This window comes from Hippoglossus stenolepis, chromosome 2, assembly GCF_022539355.2.
Source record: "Hippoglossus stenolepis isolate QCI-W04-F060 chromosome 2, HSTE1.2, whole genome shotgun sequence".
In the NCBI taxonomy this organism is placed as follows: domain Eukaryota; kingdom Metazoa; phylum Chordata; class Actinopteri; order Pleuronectiformes; family Pleuronectidae; genus Hippoglossus; species Hippoglossus stenolepis.
The window spans coordinates 13,105,933-13,121,847 of record NC_061484.1 but is presented as its reverse complement, the minus strand read 5'-3'; the positions used below and the strand labels follow the sequence as shown (position 1 = coordinate 13,121,847).

Here is a 15,915-nt window from a genome sequence, read left to right as displayed (position 1 = left end):
GTGTATTTCACCAGTGGCAAGACGTAAGGACACTTGGGGGTGACAGTTGCTCATATTACTCTGTGACCGTTTGTATATTGTTTCACCTTCTGTTCTCCTTGATGCATCAAGTCTACATTAAAATCTTCAGCATAAGACATCAGCTGCTGTCTGAGTTTTCCTTTCACCAGCTTCCAGAAAGGTTCCATAACACCAACCATAACTGTATTATGTCATGGCAGAAGAAAATCCTCTCCATCAAGTTATTTGTTGGTTGGTTGGTTGGTTTGCAAGGTTATGCAAAAACTACCGCACAGATTTCCATTAAACTTAGTGGAAGTATGGAACACGGGCAAAGAAAGAACCTGCTGAATTTTGGGATTGACAAAGGGTCTAATCCAGGATTCTATTTCACAATCTTTAACATCGTGAGGTAAATGTTTTGTTTTTACCTTTTTACCACAGGGAGGCAGCATACGGCCACTTTTGGAAGAGCAGCTATAGAACCACAGTGAAGTTTAGTTTCATCTGCAGTCCATTGCAAATGCGTCAAGCCACCAAGAGACACCAACAGTCATTCTGGAAAATTGGGCGACCTTGAAAATAAAAGCATGAATTTGTCAATTGGCGAATTGATCTCTGTGAATTATGGCAGTACAGGTTAACTATATCTACAAATAACAGTTTGGAAATGGACTTTGAAATAACAAGAACAACAACCAATGAGCAACCTCTGAGAGGCCCCAGGAGTCCAGTGGCTGTAAATACTCTATGGCTTACGCTGCATCAACTAGTTTCTACTAATTTAATTGAAATTTTGTTTTGGAACATGCATCAATAATTCTAAATATCCACTTGCTACAGATTACATAGATAGCGGGAGGAATGACTTGGTTTAATTGGGATACAGCAGCAAAAATACCAAATTGTTGGCAGGTGAAGTTTATTATTCTTATAAGGTATTATCATATCTTATTTAACTATTCTAGTTTATTAAAACACCCCACCAAATTATCATTTTATTTGTCTGTTAGTTAACAGGATCAGGCAAAAACTACTGGACGGATTACCTTGAAATTTAGGGAAAGGATCAGGTGGAATCAAGAAACAGCTTATTACATTCTGATGAGGATCTGAATAGATCCAGTGGACCGTGGATTTATTTTTCCCTTTCTTTAAGACTCAGATTTTCGCTGATTTCTCAGATAACGATTCGTGGATCTTGATGAAAAAAAACAGGCATTCCACAGGTCTAACTACTGTTCCTCCGCACACGTCTCTTATTTTGAAATGTAGCCGGATAAGGTGCAGTTGATTTCTCCACCTTGTCACCGTCCCAGCAGCAGACTGTCAGTGTCAGTCCGCTCCGCTCCACTTTGCTCGCGTCCTCCAGGCGGGGAGCTATGTGACAGTGTGGCCGCGTCCCGGTCTCCCTCAGTCCGCTCAGGATGGACCAGAGGAGCGCTGAACCGGACCCAGGCACCGGCAGCAGCCCGGTCACGCTTTACGGGGAATTCACGGCCATCGGTACCCGAAAAGTCCGGTGTGCCGTGAACCTGACCGAGAAGGAGCTCATCGTCCAGAGGCTCCCGTTGGCACCTGTCGGGCGGAACAAGGTGGTGCTCAGCCTGAAGGACTGTGTCGGCTGCCGGGCTTACCGGGAGGATGGCGGCGGGGAGCCGGCCGCCTACCTGTCAGCCTACTTCTACCCGCTGAAGCGGCGCTGGCTGAGCTCCGGGGTGTCGCGGCAGAGAGCGGAGCACCGCTTCCGTCTCACCGCGCTCCAGGACCCCGGCGCTAACCTGGAGGAGGCGGAGAAGTGGGCTCGCACCGTCCGGGAGCGCTCGGGACGGCAACAGTATCTAAGAGACGGTGAGTGTTGGTTAGCAACGAGAGGGGAGAAGTTTCCTGTTAATACAGGGACGATGAGCGGAGGACACACAAAACAACACAACTGGTGTGATGGTTTCTCCTGCTTGATGTGCACTGCATTAATTAGTTAGTTGTATGTGGGGACTTTATTGTAAATAGTAAACCCGCAATAATGAGTTGATTCAACGGTTAGTCGATATTTCCATGGTCTAGTAATAGTTCCACTTGTGTTTTGAGCAAAAATCCAACTTCTCACATTGAAGGATTTGATGTTTTGTTTGGCATCTATGACAGTATGACGTTTCATTTTTTACATTTCCTAGCTGAGGTTTCATATAAGACATTTTATAGCAAAATTTTCATATATGACGTTTCATAGCTAAAGTTTCATATAGGACCAAATACTCCTTAACTTACTCACACCAGTATCAGAACCAGGTTTCTGAATCTGGTTTATCGCCAAGTAGGTTTACATATACATGGCTTTTGCTGTGGTGTGTTTGACATAGATATGTCTTAGACATGGTTGTCAAGCTTGATACTGGCCTATAATGACCAACATCTGATTTACAATTTTTCTTATAGAGGGGGATAACCCTAGCCCTTTTTAACTCACCTTGAAGCTGGAATAAGATCCAAGCCAGTTGCTTTGTTTCTGGGTAATGTGGATAGACATGTCCTCACCCTTTCCTCTGAGACAGGACTAATCTCAAATATATCAGGGACAACATTTTTATCTTTAGAAAAAGATTTCACAAATGCTCGACCATATCTCCCTGAACCACAAGGTCATTTTGAAACCAAACAGGCAACGATGGTTGTACAAAACTATTAAAATAAGTAGCAACCTTCCATTTGTCAAAACACATCTTATCCTCAGTGACTAGTCCAATGTTGCAACTTTTTGGGGTGATGGGAATTTTTGGCTATAGCATCAACATAAAAGTGGGACTTTGATTTCTCTGTGTTATACCTGGCTTGATTTCTAAAATAAGTATATATATCATAGACCAGGGGTATTCAAGAGGTCCAGTTAGAGAAAATTTCTTGAAGCAAAGGTCCGGAAGATCATAATGTCTAACTATTTAGTGTGATATATATTTAAGTAGCCTAGTAGTTCTATCAACATCTGCATGTACTAAATACCTGACTGTCAAATCAAATGAATTCAGTACGATTCAAAAACGTATTTATTGTCACATAACATAGAACTGAACATATATGTATGATTGCAGATATGTATAATGTTCTCTCATTAACTAAATAAAAGTAGGGCTGCATTTCAAAATAAGAGAAAATAAATAAAATGTGAAAATTGTGCATGTTCAAATAAAGGGCTTAACTTCAGAAAAATAAAATAAAAGGGAGAAAAAGCTTGAATTTCCCTTTTTCTGTTTCACATCTTGACTCAAAAGTCTCAACCAATTTTACAGATAATAAATCTCAACACATCTTAACAATTGAACAGTTTTAGAATCACTTTCTTCCCCTCTTATATCCCACTCCCCCACTTTGTTCGTCTGTTTCTCTCCCTTTCTCCGTCTCACTCCTGTTTCTCCACTTTCTCCGTCTCACTCCTGTTTCTCCACTTTCTCCGTCTCACTCCTGTTTCTCCACTTTCTCCGTCTCACTCCTGTTTCTCCACTTTCTCCGTCTCACTCCTGTTTCTCCACTTTCTCCGTCTCACTCCTTGTTTCTCTCCTTTCTCCGTCTCACTCCTGTTTCTCTCCTTTCTCCGTCTCACTCCTCTGTTTCTCTCCCTTTCCTGTTTCTAACTTTCTCCGCTCACTCCTCTGTTTCTCAACTTTCTCCGTCTTCCTCTGTTTCTCCCTTTCTCCATCTCCCCTCTGTTTTCTCGTCCACTCCTGTTTCTCCACTTTCTCCGTCTCACTCCTGTTTCTCCACTTTCTCCGTCTCACTCCTGTTTCTCTCCCTTTCTCCGTCTCACTCCTCTGTTTCTCTCCCTTTCTCCGTCTCACCTGTTTCTCCCTTCTCTCCGTCTCACTCCTCTGTTTCTCAACTTTCTCCGTCTCACTCCTCTGTTTCTCAACTTTCTCCGTCTCACTCTGTTTCTCTCCCTTTCTCCATCTCACTCCTCTGTTTCTCTCCTTTTCCGTCTCACTCCTGTTTCTCTCCCTTTCTCCGTCTCACTCCTCTGTTTCTCTCCCTTCTCCGTCTCACTCCTGTTTCTCCACTTTCTCCGTCTCACTCCTGTTTCTCCACTTTCTCCGTCTCACTCCTGTTTCTCTCCCTTCTCCGTCTCACTCCTCTGTTTCTCTCCCTTTCTCCGTCTCACCCTGTTTCTCTCCCTTTCTCCGTCTCACTCCTCTGTTTCTCTCCCTTTCTCCGTCTCACTCTGTTTCTCCACTTCTCCTCTCACTCCTGTTTCTCCACTTTCTCCGTCTCACTCCTGTTTCTCCACTTTCTCCGTCTCACCCTCTGTTTCCTTCTCCTCCTTCTGTTTCTCTCCCTTTCTCCGTCTCACTCCTCTGTTTCTCAACTTTCTCCGTCTCACTCCTCTGTTTCTCAACTTTCTCCGTCTCACTCCTCTGTTTCTCTCCCTTTCTCCGTCTCACTCCTCTGTTTCTCTCCCTTTCTCCGTCTCACTCCTGTTTCTCTCCCTTTCTCCGTCTCACTCCTCTGTTTCTCTCCCTTTCTCCGTCTCACTCCTGTTTCTCCACTTTCTCCGTCTCACTCCTGTTTCTCTCCCTTTCTCTGTCTCACTCCTCTGTATCTCTCCCTTTGTTTTCTCTACCTGTATCTCTATCTTTCTTTTTCTTTCTACCGTCTCTTCATGTGTAACTTGCCTCTAGCTCTCTCATCTGTCTGCACTGTAGAGTCGCAATGTTTACCGCCTGGAATGCACAGACTTGATTGGCTGAGTAGTATCACGTGGGATGGCTTAACTCGCATGCAATTGGTCTGTGCGTTTCCTCATCCGCTAAACTACCGTAAAGACTACAAAAGCTGCGCTGATTACATATAGAAGCGCCCCGTCAGGTTTTAAATCCTAACCTTCTGTTTTGGCTGTAGGTCCGTACGGGACGGCTTCTGGATCCGGACCCGGACCGCGGTCCGCCTGTTAGTGACCTCTGTCATAGACCGTTGACAATTTTTACTTTTTTTATTTTAAACATATACATATTGCCTGATAAGATCAATTATCTCTGTTGTCATCTTCTGTTTAATTCTAGGTTCATTAGTTGGAGCAATGTTATCAAGTGTGGCTAGGAAGGGCTCTTTTAAAAGAGTCCAGGCTTTATCAACACCTATGCTGCAAAAAACACCCTGCTATTCGTTCTCAGAAAGCTTATTTTCAAACCCCTCAGTTGTATAATGTTTTGTACATCTGAAGCTAATAGAGCGATGTCCAGCACTCACCTGAGATTTAAAAATCGTACTAGTTTAAAAAATGATTTATGATCAACTAAGTCAATATCAAGGACGCCTGATTGGGAGATCTTTTCACACTCGGATGCCAAAAATAAGTCCAGCATGGAACGGCTATTAAACAACACTCTCGTAGGTTCAGTTATAAGTTGCTTCAAACCAAACATTTTACAAAAATTTGAAAATGATTTAACTAAAGTAAATAACTAAAGTAAACTCTTACTTAGATGTAATAACATGTCCGTAAAATCGCAATCCATTCCTTCTCCATACATAATATATCACTTTTAACACAAGCCTTTTCTAAAAGTTAATCAATCTGTTTGCTTAGGGGGTCTGTAGCAAACACCAACAATAATGGGTTTAGTTTTAGGGACCAGGAGTTCTATCCATGCTGTTTCCATGCCAGCTACCTAAAGGTCAGCTCGTGGATTGAATGATAGCTCGTTCCTGATAAAAAAAACATACCCCACCTCCATTTCTGTTGCGATCACACCTGTAGATGAAGTAACCGGTGAGCTCCATTTCAGCGTCTTGAATGGAGCTGTCAAGCCATGTCATTGACACTGCAATCCCAGTTGCTTTGGAAATAACTGTGAGGTGCTTGATTTCCTCAAGCTTAGGTAACAGAAAAAAGTCCTCTCCGGTTAAATAAAAACATTGACGTCCTTCTATGGATCAGGTGAAACATCCTCCAAGCAGCATTTCATCTTCTCTGTAGTACTATCAATCACTTCCGAGGGAACGTCTGAGCCACTCGTCACTAACGAATCATAAGCTTTTGATGTGAAATTTCCACATTTTATGCGACGAACATATCACAAAAGTCACAAGCAACAGCACAACAACAACAACACACTAACGTGAACAGGACGTTTCCCGAGGTTTGGCTTTAAGAGAGAAATAGGTATGTTTTTCTTTCTGCAAAGGGAAAGCATGAAAAGTAGAATTACCTCCATCAACCAATCAGATTGCAGGAAATATAGTTATGATGTTGAATAACAGCCAGAAAGGTATTTTGCAGAACATTATTGTCACAATGAGGTTGACCTTCGACCTTTGGATACGAATGTTGTTTTATAAAATTTCTTCCAAGATTTTGAATAAGTGCATTATGATAGCCTTAAAAAAAATCTGTGACATCAGATTAACTTCGACCTTTAAACACCAAAATCGAATTCCTAGCCAACAGCATCAATATGGGCAATAAGTCATTGAAATAAGCCAAATTCTGAGATAAGGAATGCAGTATTGCCAATTCAGCTACTACTAAAGTTTTGATATTAATGCTATCCACCTTTGGATCACCTTTTGTGCTGGAGAAAGTCATGAATTAGTATTTCTGTATGGTAACTACAGAGTGTGAATGCAGTTTGGAGCTAAAAGTCTGATTTAAACAAGGAGCGACTACATACATCTGCATACACAACATTAGACAAGTGAAAAACACATGGCAGTATTAATGCTACTGAGTTCATGTCATATCAAGTGGTATAGCTGGTATAGAACTGTATGGAACTGCCTTTCACCTGCTGCTTATCTGAATAGAACAATACACTGGTGTGGTGTCCAGAGAGTCATATTTCAGCAAACAAACCGCATTTACAATAAAGACACCTGAGACACAGGGCAATATTCCTGCTGTTGAGTTCATGTAGTGCCAAGAGGTTCAGTCATTCCACTGGGAAACTTTCTGTAATTGGAGATTTCTAAAGATAAGTTCTCTCATTAATTGTGGACCTCACCAAGCTGTCCTGACTGAGTGAGAAAAAAACCCAACCCAAAACGCAATTCTTTGCCTCACACAAACATTTCCTCTACACTGTGACCCAGATAGCATTTCCTCATTTGCACAAAAATATTTCTAACGAGAGAAAATATGCAGCCATTCTATACCCTCCTGTCAGTATCAGAAGAAGAAACACTAGACTTTTAGTAACCCGAGACAGTCTTATTTGCTTTGAGACATGTTGTGAGTCAGCTGCCTGGGACCTAACCTCAGACAATGACCCAACACCTTTTCTGTAATACACCTCTAACTCTCAATCCAGTTTACATCTGCAACCATTTTTGCAGAAACAATTTTATTTATTTATTGTTACCCTGCACATCGACGTAGTTGCACAACTAGAGTATTTTTTTCACACCTGTCTGTGTGTATGTGTGTGTATTAACTCAACAATGCATGGACAGATTACTTAGGAGGGTATCTCCAAACGATCCACTTTTAGAGCTAATCGATCAAAGACAAACTAACACACGGTCCGAAAAACAAATTGCCCTCGATATTTGCAGTCAATAGGGATAAAGACACAATATAAAGCTTATATGGACCAGAATATTATTCCTCATCATATGGAGTCATCAAGAAGTCGTTTTGAAATGGCATCACGATATAAAAAAGAAAGCATTGCCTGATTGTGGTATATACAGAGTGCATGCAGGGTCTGCATCACCAAAATCAGGCCTCTCTTTTGTAGCTGACGACCCGTTTAAAAAAAATCATGTTCAGGAGCTCTCCATTCAAACCATTAGTCTAAATGAGGTCAGTGCAGTCTATCTGACCTCTCCATCAATACTGGTGTGTGTGCCATTTACCTGATTCAAATACATCTGTTTTCTCCAGATCCATTGACTTCTGACAGGTAGAGGCCTGCTGATAATGGTTTCTGATTCTTAACACGACCTTAAAAAAAAAAGACTATTACAGTTTTGGATTGAGATTTCTGATATAAAGAAGCCATTTCTAATACTCCAGTCTTTCGTTCACCATTTGGTTGTCGTGCTATTAAATGAACAAATGCTAACGTGTGTTTGTGTATGTTTGCGCGTGCTCAACCGTGGCCCCCAGCATGGCCTCTGTGCTCTAATAGATGACACCTCCAAGCTTTAGACAGCAGGATCGACTCAACCTTTCTCTTCATGGCATCAGTCAGTTTCAAGCATCTGCTCAGGCTGGGATGAAATAAGCCGTCAGTTTGTGCATGGCTTGGCTGCCCGTGGCCTCCTCTGGCCGGCCATTTTTGTATAATCTTTCACACTGACAGGTCGCAGACCACAGACTGGTGATGCATTACAAAGCATGGGAACATTTAAAAGACAGCTTTTACTGACAATGGTGTGAAAATGGTTAATGTGTCAGCTTTGTCTCTCTAAAATATTGTTTGCAGATTACACTGCATGTCGGGGTCAGCTGTCTGTCTTGGGATGGGTTCGAGTGCAGCTTTTAACAGAAGATTTGAAGTGATAGAAGGTTTCACTTCAATCTTCTGTCTCTGTGCCTGCTCTACATCTGTGTGATCCGCCTTGTGTGTCACAGTTCCCCATAAATTTCACCCCTGCTCTTGACAAGTACAATTGACAGTTGAGATACATGGCCTAGTATTTCCTAAGCAGCATTGATCCAAGGTTGTCAATAATTGGATTGGATTCAGCATTATCATGTGTCAGGTGATAGCACCAGGCAGAGAGAGTACCGGCTCTGATTAAATCAATCACTCTGGCTTGACATCTGGTTTTAGAACGGACAGTGACAATGAATTAATTCACATGACCAGATAATGAAAATAAGTTATTTCAGGTATATATGTTATTAGTAACTCAACACCTGGCAAACGCAGGCTCAGTCACAAGCACTGTGGTCAAGCATTAGCATTAGCAATTAGTAAGAAACTGTATCATTAACATTTTAAAGGCCACACTACCGTTATGATGTGGAGCCACTGTGACATTTTTTGTAAGTTCTATGTCATCTAATGGGTCAATGAATTCAGTAGCAGTATGATCAGCATTATTATGAAATGAATTTGAAGTTAAGGCCCCTTTTTAAACTATTCTATTATTGGTGATATCTCGACTATCCAGAAATGAAGCCAAAATATCCCTTGACACAAACGCTGCCGCCTTGTGCATCTGTGAGTCTGCGCAGTTGCGATCAGGGGATGGGGGGGCTGTCAATCATGACGTTTCACCCACTTTAACTATTCAAAACCAAACTTACGAGCACACTCTGTTGTGTTAAAGCTCATATATTCTAAAATCTAAAGCTACTCCTGTGCCCTTATCCAATAAGAGTTGTTGTTGGGATTCAGTTTGTGTGGGAAAATCTGTCTTTGGACAATGTGGTGACAAAATTCAAGCTTCCCCACCCTGCTGTCAGAGAGCTGTAGGTGCCGCTTGTTGTTCCTTGCTGCAGTTACATTTTCTATCGGACATACTGGAACTGGGCTGGGTTTTCACAGTTAGCACACAGTCAGTCTATTCATCATCTCAGATTGGGACACTGTAAATTTATAGTTTCCTCATCCATTTGAATACAATGCACGATTGAAATTCTGCTTTCAACTTCTGCTGCAGCTATGAGCTCCTTTCTTGTTTGCTTCCCTCTGAGACCGTGCTAATAGTAAAAGTGTAAAACCATGGAAACGGCAGTGATGAAAGTAAGATAAATTCACCTGCTCGACATCCTCAGGAGGACCAGTGTTGCTCCTTTTTGGCAGTGAAACTTAATCTTCTCTCAGCCAAGTCCATGCTATTACTAATACATTACCTCTGGCCGACAGAGAGGTGAAACTGGGACAATTGTATGTATGCTTTGTTACACACGATCTCAGAAGTGCAAGCAGAAAGAGCAAGTTTATATTAAATTATCTGATCATTTGATTCTTTTAATATTTCTCACACCAAATAACCTTTTTGCTTGCAACATTTTAATACCTTCTCTGTTTTTCATGGATGTTTGAACCTGATTGAATTGTCAAATATTTACATAATTCTGTAGAATAAAATTTCATCAACAGCCTATAGTACTTACTTTTTCAATCTACCTGTGTGAGTGTAAGGAGGTAATAACAGATGAGTAATCTGGTTAGTGATGCAGCTGATCCCATTAAGGATCACATTAGTTTTCATGATCAATGAAACTTCCCGATTCGCATACAACCAGGGTTTCTGCAGGGTCTTAAACAGTCTAAATTTAAATAATCGGAACTTTAGGCCTTAAAAAGTCCCAATTATGTTCAAATATTATGTTCAAATATTAAGTACTTGGTAGGTTTAGGCATATTATGTTGCACTTTAACTTTTTTTCCTAATGTTTTGGCAGCATGCATGTTTTTTTTTCATGTCTCCTTCTTTCCCAGAGACATATATCAGCACGCTGTAAAACTACAAACAATGTGGAGCTGATAACTGCCTACAAATACCCTGGCTACAATACCTCCTACCTCTTCTCCATAAAATATGTGATATAACCAGGTTACAATAAGAATAGCAGCACAGTGCCATGTGCATTTTCTTGCGAGAGGCTGTTGTGTGTGTGTGGTCAGATAGCAGCGGTCCTCTCCCTGAGGACTCCTGGACTAGACTGAGATGGAGCTTGACGTACTATCCAGACCTCGGATTTAGCCTCCCTGGAGCGGTTTCTGGCTCTGGGGGTGCACACTGCAGCTTTGTGTCTGCAACGATGATGCCCCGCCCTGTCTGTCTATCATTAATAAACTGAAAGAATGGAGGATGTGGATGAAAGCTGCACACTCGAAGCAAACCCTCTCAGATTTTGTTCAGATTCTGCTTTTTGTATCAAAATATCTCCATGTGAAAATCTATGCTGACTTTTTGTGCATTATAGCACCAAAGCATAAAAAACACCCAGTGCACACCCAGTTTGTGTTCTCAGGAACAGCCTCTATGATACGCCGACAACAGCAACAACCACTAAATGACCATTCAGCCTATAGAGCAGCTGCTTCAGAGAAGGTTCCGTGGTAGAAGAACATGTGGTTGTGGTTGTTTTATGGTGGAAAGTCCATTTCCTCCACACACACTGGCACTTATTGCATTTTTGATGTGTAACGTTTGCAGCAGTAATCTCATATTTTGCTCCCACAGCTTATAAATGTTTGTACTTAAAACTGCAAACTTTTACACCAAAATTTGCAGGTTTACGTGGGCTTTTTAAACGCGGGTAAATCCGAATAAATAAGGTGATCAACTCCTTTCCGATTGCCAGCAGAAAGTTTGCCTGTTTTTATCCAGTGCGTCACGTTCAACAACATGAAGGCACCGAAAACTCACCTCGCTGTCTTGCCAAATCAGCGCCTTCACCCGGGTGTCATCTTTTTATCACTGCTGAACACAGCCAGAGCCGATAAGAACCCATGTCTCCAGATTGATTTGACCCGGGAGAGAATTCACATTTCAGACAGAAGCCAATTAACATACAGTCAAAAATGCCAACTGATCGGATTTTAGTTAAGAAAGATATAGTTCAATTTAATATACATCTTATGTCAAACATTAAATTAGTGGTGATGTTAAGTGGCTGACTTTTGGAAAGTTTTTGCTTTGGATATTTTGGTTCATGCAGGAGCCTAACCTCTCCTCCCTGATCTGACCCTGCAGCCTAAAATAACCGTGAAGGACGCACATCGCTTCACTGAGTGGCAGACGGTGGTTACATTCTCTCCTGTCTCTCAGCACAGAGCTTAGGATACTGCAGGGACAGTAACACGACAGGCCGCGCAGGATGATTTTAATAAAAACCTCAATGTCGTAAACTCTCCGCCTTTCTTTATATAGATCTACAGCAGGCTAACCACCAGCACCACCTCCTCTCCTCCTCCTTCCACACCCTTTGTGGTTCTGGCACAGCAAAAAAAGTGTAATTAGCCCCCACTCACTTTACCCCAGCACTTGAATCACAACTCTGTCAGTCAGGCAAATTTTTTTTGCTTTAATCTCTGAAAATGTGTGAATGTTTGACCATGAGTTGCTGCATCTCTTGCCGTCATGAGGTTACAGCTGGTATGTAGTTAACTGCAGTTTGCTCATGAAGCTCGGTTTAGTGGCAAAACATTGTGCTGCTATCAAACAACAATCCCATTTCTGCTGAAAGGGAGATGTCTTCAGGAATTCAGCACAGCTGGCCAGATGCAGATGCTCAGTTACAAGATAACATGGACACAGCTCAATAGTTTAAGTCCTCTTCAGTGCCTCCACATACATGAGATGCAGAGCGCTGTATATTAGAGAGTGTGGCTTTTGCCCTCAGCTTGCCTGTGACAAAGCGACGGGACGTATCTGTCATGTTACACAGGACAGGGAGAACACCAGTACCAGGTCGAACACATGTTAATCCATTAATCCCTTTAATGTGGAAACTGGATTTCCTCCTAATGGGTGTTTGTCAAAGCTTAGAGCCCACATCACTACTGAGCAACACATGAAATGTAGGAGCAGTCTTCATGGGACTCTGATCTGTTGGTTGGTATGTGGCCATGAGGTGGGGGTCCTCTGTTGCTCTGCTATAGGTTAGTTTATACATGAGGAAAAAAAAGTGTTTTAAGATCCATTTACAATTTAAAAAAAACTATCTTTGCACTCACTCATTTTTCAAAATTGTGCAAGCTTCATAATCATTTTAGAGTTTTTTATGCCTAAAAGTCATCAACAGCCAGTGGAACGTGGCATTATGTTTTCAGGTTGTCAGTCCGTCTTTTTCATTCATGTGAACACGATATCTCAGGAACGCCGTAAGGGAATATTTTCAAATTTGGTAAAAACATTAAATTAGAAAAACAACTTATAAGATTGAAGGTCATGGTCACGGTGACTTCATGTAACCAGGTAAAGCCATAAGGAATTTTATTACATCCAGCACCCAAGACCCAAGGATTACCTGATTAGAATTGAAGGTCAAAGATCACCGTGACCTCACAAAGGAGATTTTTGCCTTGTAACACAAATGTTTACTTAGACTCAGAGGTGAATGGATTACAATTTTAAAGTCAAAGGTCGAGGTCACTGTGACCACACAAAAACCCTTGTTTGCCTTGTGAATGTGTTATTTTTATAATGCCTTGAGAGAATCCTTTAAAATTTGGTACATGTGTTATTTTAGACTCATGGATTAGCTGATTAGATATGGGTGGTCAAAGGTCAAGGTCACAGTGGTTCACAAAACAGGTTTTTGGCCTCTTGAACATAATATCTCCAGTCTGCTTTTAGGGAATTCATTCAAATTTTGACCAGTTATCATTTGGAAAGATGAAAAAAATATTTGTAGATTGAATCCTGTTTGACAAAGACATAAACCTGCAGTGTGGCAATTTTTTTTTCGCAATAACCCCAGATCTGGGCAGAGTTGGATTGGTCCCATCTGTGTTGCAAATTTATGCCGGCTGAGTGCTGTGTGTCGGGGGCTCAGCGAAGAGTTGTGAAAGCCTGGTGATTTCCAGAAAAGGCAGTTTGTTCCAAGATCACTGCTTTGTTCCCTAATGACGGTTGATGCTTCGTCATGCTGTGCTGCTGATGTAGACCTGATTTACAGTAAAGGAAGTTGAGAAACACAAAACCGTGACTGATGGATTCATGCACAGGTCGTCACAGTGAGTCTGTGTGAGTCGTCAAGCAACAATGATGCTTCGGACAGAATGAGTGACCATACAAGCTCATGAATTATAATGGTTGTATTTTACCCTGGTCCTATTTCACTTAAAATGTTTGGACATCATTAATATAAATATCATCCATCCATCCATTATCTCTAGCTTTTATCCTGAGGGTTGATGAGCTGGAACCAATCCCAGCTGACATTGGGTGAGGGGCAAGGTAAACCCTGGACAGAATCACCAGTCCATCGCAAGGCCAACATACAGAGACAAAAAAACATTCACACTCATATTAACATCTATGGTAAATTTAGAGTCTCCAATTAACCTAACCCCAGTCTACATGTCTTGTGGGGGGGAGGACAGAGTACTAGGAGAAAACCCACAAGGCAGAAAGACACAAGGAGAACGTACAAACTTTGCACAGAAAGAAAGTTAAAGTTAGGGATTCGAGCGAGAAACCTTGAGTTAATATCATAGCATTTCTGTATATATATATAACCAGAAAGGGACTCAGTAGAGCACATACCTCCACCAAGGCCCAACAGTCCCCTTATGAAACCAAATTTAAATTCACTAGATCCAGATTTTTATTTGGGCACACGCACGCACCAAAATGTATTGGGTTCCTTCCTGGTGCATACAGCATCCTTCCAAAAAGTTCTATGTGTCCAGTAGATGTTTTGTAATTTTACTAACAGACAAATCCGTCCTTGGCAGAGGAAAAATATAGGAATAACAATATAATTTTTTTCTTTTGTTGTGTTGAGAATTGAACAAACTTTTTTTTGCAAAAGAGTTCATAGTTAAACCTTCTTCGTGTGTTGACATGCTGCTAGTTTTACTAGAGAGTTGTTATGCAAAGCAGTCAAAGAAAGTTGTCTTTTCCATATGCACCCAGATAGCTATTATAAGACGGAAAGTGTGTTTTTTCCGGCTCCTGGGTTTTCCCCCTTTCATTTAAGTTGTCATTTCCTATGGCAAATACCTCAGTAGTGATTATTCCATTAAGATCTGGGACAGTTCCCATGGTCTCGGTTTGTGCGAGCAGATGAGGCGTCTTGTAGTCACAGATCAAGCGGGTGTCGTTGAGATGCGGAGCTGAGCCTTGTTGTTTTTCACATTTCATATTTTTTTCTTTGTTCTTGGCTGCTGTTTGTGACAATGATGATGATTCAGTGAGCGGCTTCTTAATCTATAGCAGTGTCATCCACTTTATTACCTCATTCACAGTAATTCTCTTTTTTCCACAATAGTTTTGTTGAGGGTGTAATTATGTCTGTCTCAGCTCTGTTCCCATTAGTCATAATGTTTGGTTCCCTCAACAAAATGATAACACAACCAACTAGAAACTGAATATTGTCACCAGGACTTGACTAAAATAAGTGTCTGTGACCTTATATGTTCACGAGCAGCAACATCATCAGTCACCAGTCAGGGCTACACCCATCCCTATGCAAACAAACCAGACACATTATCTGCTGTTATGTGCCTTAAAGTCCAGCATGGTGGATAAGGTCTAGTTATAGATCTGGTAGGGTTGTAAAATAGATTTCCTCTTGGTTTCCTTTAATCTGCCGTATGTTTGATCCAGAGGAGAGACGGAGACGGGTAGAAAGATAGTGGCCTCTGGAATGTTTTGCGAAGGGGAGGGCAGCACACAGGAAGTGGCGTGGGTTAGATATAGCAAACAAGAGCTGTTGTGTGGGTGTTTGGGCACAAGGACAGCAAGGTCAGGGCCTTGCCAGCTGCCATGGCAGCTGATTAATGAGGGCACTTTGTTGGCATCCCCTCGGAAGTTCAGTCTTTCTGATTTTCAAATGATGATTCATTGGAATCTATGAACCTGTTTAAATCATACAAGGAAATGTGAATTGATTTATTTTGCATTTTAAAAGTATATATTTTTATTTACAATTTCTGGATAAGAAAAATATTCTGTTGCATGTCTGAAGATTCTCAGTCATCCTGATGTTTCACCTCTCATCAGAAAGATTAGCACCATGTTTACACTCAAATTACTGTCAGTTCTAGCATGAACACATCAACAGTTCTCTCACGATCACATTAATCTACTTAATGATGAAATGAATTCCGCGGCACGTGAACTGAAAAACAGGCTCAATAGAGAGATAGACATAGAGATAGAAAACCTGAAATACTGAAATGCAGCTCTCAGGGACAAACATCATTATTTGAAGTTGAGATGAAGTATTTGGAGTTAAGCCTAATAATTAGAAAAAATTATCCAGATATATTCAGGATCATAATTGAACAAGAAGCC

At 41.3% G+C, this 15,915-nt stretch overlaps 1 protein-coding gene across 1 annotated transcript in view; it reads left to right on the top strand.

Moving 5' to 3' along the window:
* Window positions 1-1,333: 1,333 nt before the first annotated feature.
* The window catches only part of LOC118122090 (sphingosine kinase 1), a 32,289-nt gene continuing 17,707 nt past the window's right edge, over window positions 1,334-15,915 (top strand). Inside the window, exon 1 of the mRNA XM_035178550.2 lies at window positions 1,334-1,851. Coding sequence (XP_035034441.2) covers window positions 1,428-1,851 — 424 coding nt within the window. The 5' untranslated portion in view covers window positions 1,334-1,427. The remainder of the gene's footprint in view (window positions 1,852-15,915) is intronic.